This window comes from Miscanthus floridulus, chromosome 5 (assembly GCF_019320115.1).
Source record: "Miscanthus floridulus cultivar M001 chromosome 5, ASM1932011v1, whole genome shotgun sequence".
NCBI lineage: Eukaryota > Viridiplantae > Streptophyta > Magnoliopsida > Poales > Poaceae > Miscanthus > Miscanthus floridulus.
Genome location: NC_089584.1, coordinates 93,927,387 through 93,940,675, shown reverse-complemented (window position 1 = coordinate 93,940,675; position 13,289 = coordinate 93,927,387). Strand labels below are relative to the sequence as shown.

The 13,289-nt window shown below is 50.4% G+C and overlaps 1 protein-coding gene and 1 long non-coding RNA gene across 2 annotated transcripts; both read left to right on the top strand.

Moving 5' to 3' along the window:
* Positions 1-2,134: 2,134 nt before the first annotated feature.
* On the top strand, positions 2,135-5,445 carry LOC136452633 (uncharacterized). The gene is made up of 3 exons (XR_010758865.1): positions 2,135-3,320; positions 3,412-3,466; positions 4,903-5,445. It is a non-coding gene; the product is annotated as an uncharacterized lncRNA (long non-coding RNA).
* Positions 5,446-6,711: 1,266 nt separating this feature from the next.
* Positions 6,712-7,825, top strand: LOC136452632 (uncharacterized). The gene has a single exon (XM_066453234.1). It carries the CDS (start codon positions 6,712-6,714, stop codon positions 7,522-7,524), a length of 813 nt encoding a protein of 270 aa, XP_066309331.1. The 3' UTR covers positions 7,525-7,825.
* Positions 7,826-13,289: the final 5,464 nt, after the last annotated feature.

The window sequence follows — 13,289 nt, the reverse complement described above, 5'->3', positions numbered from 1 at the left end:
ATAATATAAGACAGAGGGAGTAAATGCTAAAGAAAGCGCATGTCTTTTTGGTACGCTCTGCCATAACCTTGTTCTGAAAATTTCTTTTTTACAGTTATACATGTTTAGAGTTCTTTCAACTTGATGGAATAATACATCATATATTGATGGTGCATATAACTGTAGACCTGGAACATGGGCTGAGCATGAGTGTGGAGCTATATTTATTAACAGGTAAGGTAATGTGTAGGAAGCCACAACATCACCTTGCTTGACCTTTTATTTAAATGCTCTTTACAAGCTATTAGTTGTAGTGTAAAAATCGAGGAATTGTATGGTGACAGGTGACCTCCCCTTGGTGTGACATCTGCTGATCTACACCTTGGAGTTCAGATAATTGCTGAGAAAATTAAACAGCTCAAAAAGGAATCTGCCCATTTCTACATGTTCTTCGTTAATTCACAGATAAAGCAAATCCTAAAACATATATGCATAAATTCCTACAAATACTTGGAACCGTCAGGAACATATTGTCCCAGTTTGATGATTTTTAGCACCTACCATGGATTCTTAGAAATTCATATATGTCAACAGGTTATAAATGGTCATATAAGTTGACAAGTTACAAAGTTTCTGGGATTTACTCAATTTCTTTCTCTCTACGTGTGGATGGCATTGTGTTGTTTTCTCTATTTATAGCCACCTCCGTCGTGTTGCTACTCGATTATTCTTCGGTTGCCGTTGACCGCTTACAGAGCACTTTGGGACTTTGATCAACATGGTTTCTGACATTTCAAAACATTTAGGCCTCGTTCGGTTTATCTATAATCGGCTTGTTCGGCTTATTTTTTTTAGCTAGAACAGTATTTTTCTCTCACAATAATTCAGCTAGAACAGTGTTTTCAGCCAGTTTCAGACCAACGAACAGGGCATTACAGGTTTCTGCTACGGATTCGAATAAGGTTACTAGCTGGCTGCTGTATCTTGATAAAATTTTGGTTGTCCGATAAACGCCTGTACGTTCCACCTGCTTAGCATTCGATTATTCTTTGCATCCTCAATTTGATATACTGTCAGCGCGTGTCTATTTTTGTTCTCTTCGCTGCTCAGGCTTTGTTCCAAAAGATGAAAATTAGTAGCCTCGTGTCAAAAACTGGATGTAATATATACCTATGCACCAGCGTGTATATATAAATATACAATTTTAGCATATGTTTACCTCTATTATTACTCATATTTCAATCTATGTATCCAACACATTTTGCCTGTCTCCAAAAACTTTCCTGTGCCCACCCACGCGCGCCTTGCACTAGTGTAACTTTAGAGTGCGTGCGATGAAAGGACTTGTGTACGGCTGAGCTCCAATCTTGCTTAGGGTGTGTTCTTTTCTCTAGTCCCAGTACTAGAGACTAAAACAGGAACTAAAATGGTGTTTGTTTCCAGGGACTAAAGGAGAGGAGAGAGACTGCGAGGGAGGAGAGAGAGGGAGGGTATGGGCTATAAATGGTCCATTAGTCCCAATTAGCAGCCCCAAGAGACTACTTTATTTTAGTCCCTAATCTCTGTTTTAGTTCATAGTGTTTGGTTCAAATGAACTAATTGAGACTAAAATTTAGTCTTTAGTCCCTTCTCACGTGGAAAAGAACACGCCCTTAATCGGTTTGTGCTCTATGTGACATGATTTTGGATGAAGGTTGCCTAGTGGATTAGCATGCTACCAGTGGACGTTCAGATTAGCTAGATTAAGTTGAGCATAGGCCAGTGGTGACAGCTTAAATTAACCTAGTTTGGTTAATTGGAGGGTCCACACGGCTAGCAACCCTTGAGGGGACTACCGCGGGTAAAGGAGGAGAACGGTTAGCTTAAGGCATGGGAGATATTTTTTTTAGATAGACACAGAGGTTAGCGGGGAGGGGGGGAATGGGGATGCCGTGGAGGACAGGGTAGAATGACGGGAGGAAGGGGCACTGTATTTTGCTTTGCTACTAGGCGACGGAGGAAGAAAGAATATGACCACTAGATTGCAATTTGACGGTCAAGAAACATCACCTGTTCTTTTGGGATAAAACAGACGCTGTTTTATAGCAATTTCCATCGGTAAATCCACATATACAACTCATATAGCTCCTAGAATTGGCGCAAGGAGAGCGATTTAAGTACTGTTTAGTTACTGTTCACCAATCGCCCGCAGCCACGTGGACTCGTGCGTGTGTAGGCATCGGTTTCGCCTCTCCGGATTAACTGAGCCTCTCTTCCTTCACCGCTTTCGCCCTCGCTCTCTCCGTCAAAGTAATATAAAAAAAATCCTCAGCCAGCAGCGTGCCTCGCCGCCTCCGTCCATGTTTCTTCCTCTTCCTCTCCCTCTCCCGTAGATGCGCCGCTTCCTCTCCCCCAGCGGCGGCGGATGCCGATGCGGCGTCCTTGCTTGACGGATCCTGCGCGCATGGACCGCTTCATTCATCGCCTCTTCCTCTCCACCGGCGGCGGCGGCGGCGGCCAGCCTTGCCTAGGGTTGCGCGCCGCACCAGGACGGAGAGGCGGCGGCGGACACTGATACGGTGTCCTTGCTTGATGGAGCCTGCGGGCATGGACCGCTTCATTCGTCGCTTCTTCCTCTCCACCGGCAGGAGCGGCGGCCAGCCTTGCCTAGGGTTGCGCGCCGCACCAGACGGAGAGGCGGCGACAGCGACGGCGCTTGGGCCGTCGGCATCCACGAGGCAGGAGCGACGATAAGAGGCCGTCCTCATCCTCATCTCCGCCAGCAAGCATGGGCTCCCAAGTGTACCTCGCCGCCGTCCTAACACTGAGGTTCACGCCCCCTCCTCTTTCATCTCGATCTGTTTTCCGATCTTCATTTGCTTGCTGTTTGGGTAGGTCTTACCTACCTGCGTTTGTGTGATTTCCAAGTCCGAGAAGTGCTCCAGGCTGAACATCCCCATCTCTCTATGTGCCACACCCCTTCATCGCTCCTCTCTCTCAAATTTACCTAGACTGGTTAGTTCTTCATACTAGGGTTCGAGCAGATCATGGTGCGAGCGGAGGATGCACATATAGCCAGTTGTTGTTTATGCAGTTGTAAGTTCAGATGCAAGCCCGATATGGTCAGGAAAAAACCTGAGCAGCTATGTAAATATGCTACATGATGATTTCGTTTTTTTTTTTTCCTGATTCGATGTCCTCTCTTCCAGGCAGCCAGGTCCGTTGGTGGAGCAGCGGTGGCAGTGTCCAAACCAATTCATTTTATTTTTCAGAAAACATTGATCTATGATAGTTAGTTTGCTGCATACCAATTTGACTGGGATTATCTCATACTATGGTTCCGTGCTTATTTATGTGTCAATGTATGTACGTGCCATCTTTATATGTACACAAATGCAGCTTATAGCATTTCCCTATTGTTGATTTATGCTAAAAATCACTTTATTTTTACAGTTATATGCCAATGGAGATTTGCAAGATCTTGATTCACAATGGAACCTCATGCTGGGTATGGTCTCCAGTTTTCTTCTTTCAATAATGAGAATGTGAGATTAATAGTGTTTTTAGAATTTCAGGTACTCATCCTGTTATTTCTGTTTGTATTAATTTTTTTATGGTTAGATTAGATGCCAATAGTTTATAGATTCACCAGTAATTTTGTACCAGTACATTCAGAAGTTGCACTTCATTCCCTTAATGCAGAGAGCATTTAGTTTGTTACAGTTTGCCTACTTCTAGATTTGGAGCTGCAAACCTCATTTTATTTTACTTTGTTTCCATGAACCAAACTGTTTTTGTTGTGCTGCCTATTCCCTCCAAATTTAAAGGTCAGTTCTGCCTGTATAAATCTCTATTCTCATTTTGGGCCTTTGTCTACATAATGCATTTTAGTCGCTGGGCATTTGCCCCTAATTAATGAATGCTTATGTTACTTACGACAACCTATTTAGCAATAGACAATACCTATGTTGTAGACCTGTACTTTTTTTTATCAAACAACCAACATTGCTGACTTTGTTCTTTTCTTATGTTTGCTGTGGGACATACAGTAGCATGGAGTGTTTTAGTGTGGCCTCTGCTTCTAATCGCCTGTATAAATATATGTTTTTCTATTCACTGCAGAGCTCATTCCTTCTATTTAATTTAGTATCCTTATCATGATATGCTGAGATTATGGTGTTAGCCTTCCGCAGTGTAGGAGTACCTTTTCTTAGGAAACAGATTCTATATTTTTACATAATAAGTTCTTATAGGACCCTTTTCCGTTTACTATCAGTCTTTTCCTTTGTTCGAAAAATAGATATCCGTACTAGCTACATGTACACCTCAAGACACAAATGCATCCTAAAGTTTCCTTATCTTTGCTATAGCACCCTCTTATCCTTTTGGATTTGATGGCAATGACGATGTTCTTTTCACGGTTTGCAAAAATCGTTACCTGTTTACAATGTGTATAAGATAAGTTGCATCCAAATTGGAGAAAGTGGGGAAGTTGATAGGAAAGTGCAGTTCCTGTTTAGTTTTGTTATGGTCCATTCACTCAACATATATATATTTGTTCCTTCAAATCAAATAAGTGTAGGAACATGCATCATATTTGAGCCATCCAGTGCACCAATGAGAACTCACTGGTCTTGCCTAATTACTGAAGTAAACTTATCACCCATTGACCCATTGTTGGTGTAGTCTAGATTCCAATATGGGGGCTCTACTATACAGAAGATGGTTCTTATAGATGGTTCATTTACATTATATGCCTCCAAATGACAGACTCAACTCAAGAGATCTTATAGCAATCGTATTTTCTGTTCATGTACGGTGGGTCCAGCCCCTGTGAGCCATGTGGTTTGGCCTGCCAAGCTATATTAAGTTTTTTTTTTCTTGAATTAATATTACTACTCCTTTGTCATCAAACAAATGACATTTTCTGATTTATTCATGCAGGTATAACACGCTGCACATAGCGCCTAGCATTGCTATGGCTAAGTCGGCATAGCTTGCAAGGTTCCCACAGGATCAAATAATGCTACCGATCACTCCTCATAAGCTTCACAGATGATTTGAGACCATCCATTTCTTGCTTTTTCACAGATGACTTCAGGCAATCCATTTCTTGCGTTGGTTTGACTCAATTAGTAGGCACTATATGTTAGTTATATAATGCATTAACTGCTATGTATATATTAGTTATATCATGCATCTGTATTTCCCAGTTAGTATGCCTGATACTCCTTGTGGAATAGATTAGCATAGCTGTATTTTCCTCTTGCAGTTTTCCTCACAATCTTAAAAGTTGTACAAGGCAATAGTGAAATAAACTATGCCAAGGTCTATGTGCCGCTGAAGCTCTTATACTCAACACCAAATAGCATGGAACAAATGGATTATCACCGTGACTATGTATAGTATACAGGCGCAGCGGAGCGCGCCTACCTACCTAGTTGTAAATAAGGGACATCATAAAGACTTGATAGGGAAATGTTCAAATACGTCTGTTGGGTCCAGAAGAGAGGAATGGCACAATACTGCAGCCCGTTACAAACTTAGGATTCGTCAGAACCAAATGAGCTCTGCCAGGACTGTGTAGGCTTTGAGAATCCGATTCTACAGGCCGTGGCGTGATGGGCTTGGACCATAGCACGGAAGCTGTGCCTGTGCGCCCCGAGCCTGTGCCGTCACCTGGTCCAGTCCATCCAGAAGGAAACCACGGACCAAGGTCCAGCCCCCAGAGGGGGCATCGCGGCTTGGCCCTCGGGGAACAGCTACAGCTAGTTTCGTCTAGCGGGCTCGTTTGTTGCTGCGCAGGACTGCACAGCTTGGTCCCTTGGTGTGGCCGCACACAACTGTTCACGTAGTGCTCCCATCCTATCCTACTAGCGTTTCATTCTCCCCCAGCCTAGAGAATATGTCACCTACTAGAGGCTACCATGAGTCGCTTTCCAAGAGCACAGAAGCTGACGGCACCGGCCAACAGCCCTGCAAACGACGGCCAATCTGTCGGGGCCAGGGCTTGGGCGATTGTCTGCATTCCGACCCAGAATACATCGAGCACACACAACACACCAATTTGAGTTGCCGGCCAGCAGGAGGAAGAGGCTGGGGGGGACAAGGGCCAAGGAGAGATCAGACTTGGGTCACCAAAACCCACCAAATTCCATAGCCTGCCCCCTGATCCCCTTCTTCCGCCGCGGTTCGGTAAGCCACATCCGCGCGCGTTCCACGAACCACCAGAAGAACAGGGAGGACCCTCTCACTCTCAGCCGGATCGCGGGTTCTCGCTTCCGCTTCGGTTCTGTTCTCTTCCGCGAAAGGCGAACCCGTCCGCCTCGCGTGCTGACCCCATCCCATTCGCGTTCCCGGACTCCCGGCCTTCTGCAACCGCCGCCACCCCCTGGCTCCAGCACGGCGCGCCGTACCCTCCGACCAGCGCGTGTCCCGCGTCCCGCGCCGCGCCTCTGGCGTCTCTGGCCTCCAACGAGACGACACCCCCCGCAACTAGGCAACTGTCCTCGCTGTGTTCCCACTGAGCTGTGGTCCCAGTCGCGTGACGCGGCCCACCGGCCAGCGTCACGGAAAGCTCCCCTTATCTGCGGGCTCAGTCGGTACCCCCCGCGCCGCGCCTCGCCTCTCATCCCACACCGCGACACCGCCCTTCTCTGTTCGCGCCGCCACTTTCCTGGCACAAATCAGAAAACCGCAGCCAATCCAGCCGAAGCTGAAAAAAAAAATCTTGGAAGCCGCGGGAGAGGAGTCATGGAGGACACCGGCCAGGCAGGTCCCGCCGAGAACCTTCCGGAGCCTGAGCCTCTGTCGCCAGCCGAGGAGGCCGAGGCTGAGGACGAAGCAGACGACGACGACGAGTTCAGCTTCCCCGTCCCGCCGGTCGCCGCCGACGCGTGCATCGTTCCCGTGTACCCGATCTTCGGCCGGCCGCCGTCCCCGCCGCCGCGGGGGGAGGTGGTGGCGGTGGTGGAGGAGCCGGGGACGGCCACCGTGCGGGTGCCGCTGGGGCGGCTCCTGCTGGAGGAACGCGAGTTCCGCGTGCGGGAGCAGTACGGGCGATCGGCGAGTGCGCGGCGGGCGTGGCAGGAGGACGACGACGACGACGACGCCTCCGGCGGCGGCGGCGCCGGGGACGAGGACCTGGAGGGCGTGCCGCCGGAGAGCTACTGCCTGTGGGCACCCGGCGGCGGCGGGCAGTCGTCGGCGCCCGCGTCGCCGCGCCGGTGCCGGAAGAGCGGCTCCACGGGCTCCGTCCTCCGCTGGCGCCGCATCAGCGACCGCCTCGTCGGCCGCAGCCACAGCGACGGCAAGGAGAAGTTCGTCTTCCTCACCACCGCCGCCACCGCCGTTCCGGAGCCGCCTCGTCCTAGTATCAAGGAAGAGGAGGAAGGAGGCGGCGGCATCAACAAAGGCGGCGACGCAGGCAGCGTGGCCCATCAATTGAGATATTACGGCAGAGGAGGCGGCGGCAGCCGGAGGCGTTCGTATCTGCCGTACAAGCAAGAACTCGTCGGGCTGTTCGCCAACGTCAGTGGGTTGCGCCGGAGCTATCACCCGTTCTAACGCCATTTCTCCGTGTCCTCGATCCGTACGGTCCGATCTTGCTTGTGTGTTTCTGTGCATAATAGTACTGCCTATTCTGTCTACTGTTTTCTACAGTTACGGCGGAAGTAGATCTGCGTGTTTTCTCTAAATTGTTTTTTTTTTGGTATAAAAAAATAGCAGAACCTCAACAATGGAAATAGCTGTGAAAAAAGGACCACAAAAAAACAGGAGAAGAGGTGAAGTAGAGTGTGTAATGCTACTACTCATTTGTTCACATACTTAACCTAAATCCAGAATTGGTGTTCTTTTGGCTTGTTTATTCTCCATGTGTTCTCTACAATGTGTCTATGTTAAAAGTAGTGTTTGGGGAACGGCTGGCTGCCCGAGTGGTCAGTGCAGACTCAGTACCTCCCCTCCAGGGTGGCTAGAGTTCGAGTCTTTAGGGATTCGCTCTCATGGTTTTTGCCATAGTGATCGGAGAGGGAAAAACCCTCTCATCATTTCCATATCCAAAGCATAGGTCTATAGCCAACTTATCTCATAGAGCGTGCGGTGTAGCTACGTAAGGGTGGGACAGGGATTTGGAGGTTTCTTCGATCTGTGTGAGAAGATCTTCTTAAAGTTTTTATAAAAAAAATAGTGTGGCAGAATTCAGATCAGATAAGAAGCATCCTATTTGGCGATGTATATTGGTTAGCTTTTGGTTTGCGTCAGCGGCAGTGACGGTTGATTTTAATATCTTCGCAAAAAAGAAAAAGAAGTTGATTTTAATGTGTCGCGTAGTACAATACGGGGTGGTGTCGACGTGTCGTACAAATTACCCCGTAGACAACTTGAAGTTTCCTTAATATACATACATCATGTTAATTCCCCGAAGCAATCACTGAATACGTCACAGTGAGATATCGATGATGTCAGTGATCTCCACGAAATCAGGCTTCTTTTTTCTGGTAGAGCTCCGTCCAAACCGAAGCAAGCACGGTGAAAGTGAAAGTTTTTTAAGCTCCCTCGGCCTCCGCTATTGGGGTTTATAGTACCGGAGCTAGAACTGGACGAACCCACGCTATACCGGACCTTAGTTATGCATTTTCAAAGCCAAACATCAGTCGAATCCAACGGTTCCCGTTTATGTTGTGCATGTAAAAGTGACACATTCTCTTTGATCACATTATCCCCACTACGTATCAGTACTACAATGAGCAAGAACCCGGTTGCTATTGCTATCCGATTGCACAGCACACACCATTTTCCCCACTTGGCCATTTTTTATCTGTGGGTTGGTTACTACTGAATGCTGAATATCTCCTTTTTTGCTTCTACAAATTGAAGCAACCATGGTTCACAATGTGATATGATCTGAATTCTGTTTTTTCTCAACTTATCCTAGCTGTGTGGTACCGAATCAGGTCCTGTTTGTCGTCGTCCAATGTTAACTGTTACGAAACAAAAGATACGCACGCCGGCCAGTTATCTCGCTCCCTCCGTCGTCGTCAGATGAGATGTCGACTCGAGAGGGACAGCGGCAGATGAGTCGATCGGGAATCAAATAAATTCCCCGGGCTCGTCCACCAACTCCTACTCGCCATCCTCTTCCAAAGCTACACTGTGTATACGGGTGCGCGCGGCGTGATCGCGACGAGCATCCATCGGATCGGAGCGCCACAGCAGACGCTGGCGCGAGGCAAAGCCAGCCACACACGTACGGAGTAGCGGCGAGCTCCTGTCTTGTTAAAGGGGAAAGCGCCTCCTTTATATATTCTCTCCGTTCTCAGGAATCATTTGCTGCGTCTGCGTTCTTTCCATTTTCATCAGGCGGGGCTAGTTGGGTACTCCGACATGTAGGCCTCACCAGCCGACAAGCTTTGGTTCTCGTTCCTGTCCAATGAAGCGCAATGCTAGCTAGCTAGCCATCCGGCGAGCGGTGGCTACTGCCTAAGAGCTTGTCCTCCAAATCAGACCCCTTATTTTTTATTTAGGTGCCTAACCTTATTTTTGTTGGCCCAATAAATTTCTTCTACTCCAGCAACAATATCCAAAGTCAGGCCCCCAAATCCATATTAGCAGAGAATGACACGAGAGACCCACGTGTCATTGAGTTAAACTTTTTCTTCCCCATCCTTCACATGCAGATCCCATCGGCGTGGCAGAGGGAGGCGCCCGCCCGGGCGGGGCAGTGCGCCCGCGCGGCGGAGGGAGGCGCGGCCCGACTGCTCCCGCGCAACGGTCATGGCTCGGGCTGCTCCCGCGCGGCGGCCAGCCGGGTCCGCGCTTGCCCATTGAAGGAGAGAGGGAGACACACCACCAAAGGAGAGAGGGACAAGCGTCGTCGCCCGCCGGAGCTCCGGCCAAGGTCGCAGATCCGCTCATCGCCGAGCCCTTCGTCTGTGTACTCTGCGTATTTGGCCGTGCGGGGAGGAGAGAGGGAGACGCGCCACCGCCCACCGGAGCTCCTTGCCGGAGGGGAGGGGGCACGGTGCCGGAGGGGAGGAGCAGCGACTACGCCAGATGCGTGTGGAGACGGATTGGGGCTGGGGTATTGGCCCAACCAGAATATGGTCTGGTGGGAGGATTTTGGTGCCTCCATAAATTTAGGGTCCATAGTACGAGCTCTACTAAAGTTGGATTTTTTAACTGAGCTCCTATATTTAATTATAGGGATTTAAGTAGGGGCCCGCTGGAGTTGCTTTAAATAGTATAAGTAAGCTATAGTAGCGACATCATCTTGTTTGCGTTCTAGCTAGATCGCACAAGTGCGGCCACCAGTGGGATAGATATAGTAGCTAGCGCACGCGTCTAGTGCGGTGGGCTCATGCGCGCGTCGCTGCTAGCATAGCAACGGGTGCTGCCGACTGATCTCCATCGATCGGTCGCCGGGGAGGGAGACAAGGGCGCGCGCGCGTCCCACTCGGTGTTCCTCACTTCCTCGCCAGGCACCGCGCGCGACGCCGACGCGGGCGTTATGCGGAGCGCACAGCCAGGACATGGGTGGTTTTAGGTGGTCGGAGCGAGCGCCAGTGATGATCAGTGCGCGCGGGGGGTGCCGATAAGCGGAGTGGGCTCCGCCTCGGCGTTGGCGGTGCCATGCCGTGCGTGCGCGGGCAAAACGCAGCGCGGCCGTGCCACCACCACTTGGCTCGGTGGATCGCGACGGCGGAAGGTGTCAGGCCAGCTTTCGGTCCCGGCCGGCCGCCGAACCAAACGCAACGCTGGATTTCGACGTCGAGTAATAAACGCCAATTAAGAGCAAAGCAATCGATCTACTAGTAGTAAATAACTAAGGACGTTATTGTTGCTTTGCTGCACCGTGTGAGATGAGAGAGACTGAATCCCTCAAATCAGTGTATTTTTTCATACTCCAGTCACTGACAAATTACTAAGTAATTTTGCAGTGCCACAGTCGAGCGTTATGTTACAATCAGACTTCAGTCCAGACCAAGTTAATCAGTGTACTATTGCCCCAGTTGTATGTTATATACAGTACTACTTACAATACCAGCTCAAAGGCTGACCGAACAGCCAGATTGAAGACAACCAGTGCTAGTTTTCAGTTACTCCTTTTTTTCTGACGAATACCAGCGCAGTTGCCAGAGGCTTGGTGCTATCACTATATCACAGAAAGTACCATGAGCATCTTGGTTCCGGTTTTGTGCTACTACTATACCTATCAGGCATTCAGCAAGCTCTATAGTATAGTATATAATCCTGCCAAGAGGGCATAAAGAAGCACATGCTGTTATAGCTTTAGCTCCATTGATCATTGAACAGAGCGCAGGTCAACAATCTCAAACCGTAAATTGGGGTTGAAGTGCACTTTCGAGCAGGTTTCATAGATTGGACTGCCGTTGGTTGTCTCTCGGTGAGTGTGGAACCCGCTTTCATCACACTCCCTAAGCACATCCATCCCTCCAGGATCAGTCAGCCTGAATATTCCATAACTCCTGAAAGATTTGAGAAACAAATAGGGTAGTTTCAGATTTCATTCTACAAGTGTAGCATGACTGAATATTAGTATATTACCCAGAACCAGAAGGTAGGACCAAAAGCAATTAAGAACAAAGGAACTGCAGATGTATGACAGGCACTTTATGTGCAAGTGTAGTAGTTATTAGCAAAGAACACTTGCCTGGTTGGATCTGTGGGTGCAACTGATATGCTGCTGCTCCCTGCCCCTCACCGATCGGAGGTTGTACGTGTGGACGATCGGTGGGCGTGGTTTGAAGGGTGATCGGCGGCGAGGAGCCAGCGATCGCGAGAGAAGGAAGAAGAGGTGGCGGCGCTACAGTACCGTCGCTACAGTCGCGGTACTGTTCATGGAAGAGAGAAGGCGGCTAGGGTTTCTCCCGGCTCCCTGAGGAAGCCGGAAACAATAATTGTTTCTGCTTGCCATCTCAATAATGTTTACAAGTATTTATATGTCTCTTAACTAAAATAGGAAATATTCTAATAAATATTCTAATAATATGGCAATCAAGATAAGTATGGGCTTTTAGGGTCCTAGCCACTAGCGGGCTTGCGGCGTGAATAGCCCACGCCGGTCATAACATCTCTCCCCGCCTCGTCAAACAGCTCGTCCTCGAGCTGCACATCCGGGTAGAGAGTCTTGAAGTCGTCCAGGTGCTCCCAGGTGGCGTCGTCCTCCGGAAGTCCTTGCCACTTGACGAGGATGCGCCACACGCCGCGACGGAGCTGGGCGCGCAGAACCTGCGCAGGGGCTGGCAGCAGCCGCCCGTCCTGAACCGGTGGCAGCACGGCCGGTGTTGATGGTGGCGAGCCGGCGTAATTGTAAGGCTTTAACAGCCCCACATGGAAAACGTCATGCAGGCGCGCGTCCGCGGGGAGTCGGAGACGATAAGCCACCTGCCCGATGCGCTCGACGATCTGGAACGGCCCGGCGTAGCGTGGGCGCAACTTGCCCTTGGACGGCGAGGCGAGCGCATGGGTGGTTCGGTGGAGAAGTCGGAGTAGCACCCATGCGCCCACGTCGAACTCCACCTCGCGATGGTGCGCATCGTAGTGGCGCTTGGCGTACTGCTGGGCCTGAAGAAGACGCTCGCGAACCTCCGCCAGGAACGTGTCGCGGTCCCGCAGCATGGCGTCCACCGCCTCTGTCTGGGCCGCCCCGGCGTGGTGTGGCAGGAGGGGTGGCGGGGGTCGGCCGTACACAACCTCGAACGGCGATGCTCGGAGCGCCGTGTGGTACGAGGTGTTGTAGCAGTACTCCGCCCAGGCGAGCCAGTCGACCCACGAGCGAGGCCGATCACCCGTCGCACAGCGCAAATACATCGCGATGATCTTGTTGACGACCTCGGACTGGCCGTCCGTCTGGGGGTGAAAGGCCGTACTGAGCCGCTGCTTGACACCTGCACATTTAAAGAGATCGCGCCAGAGGTTGCTGGTGAAGACCGGGTCGCGATCGCTGACGATGGAGCTGGGGAAACCGTGCAGGCGCACGATCCCGTCGAAGAAGGCACGGGCGACGGAGGCGGCGGTGTAGGGGTGGCTGAGCGCGATGAAGTGGGCGTACTTCGAGAAGCGGTCCACCACCGTCAGGACCACAGACTTGCCGTGCACCTTCGGCAGCCCCTCGATGAAGTCCATGGAGATATCCGCCCAGACCTGCGACGGAACGTCCAAGGGCTGAAGGAGGCCGGCCGGCTGTGTGGTCGGCGTCTTGTTCCGCTGGCACACGTCGCAGGAGCGGACGAAGTCGTGCACCAGCTGGCGGTCGCCGGGGATGTAGAAATCCGCGCGGAGGCGCACAAGGGTTTTCTGGACCCCCTCGT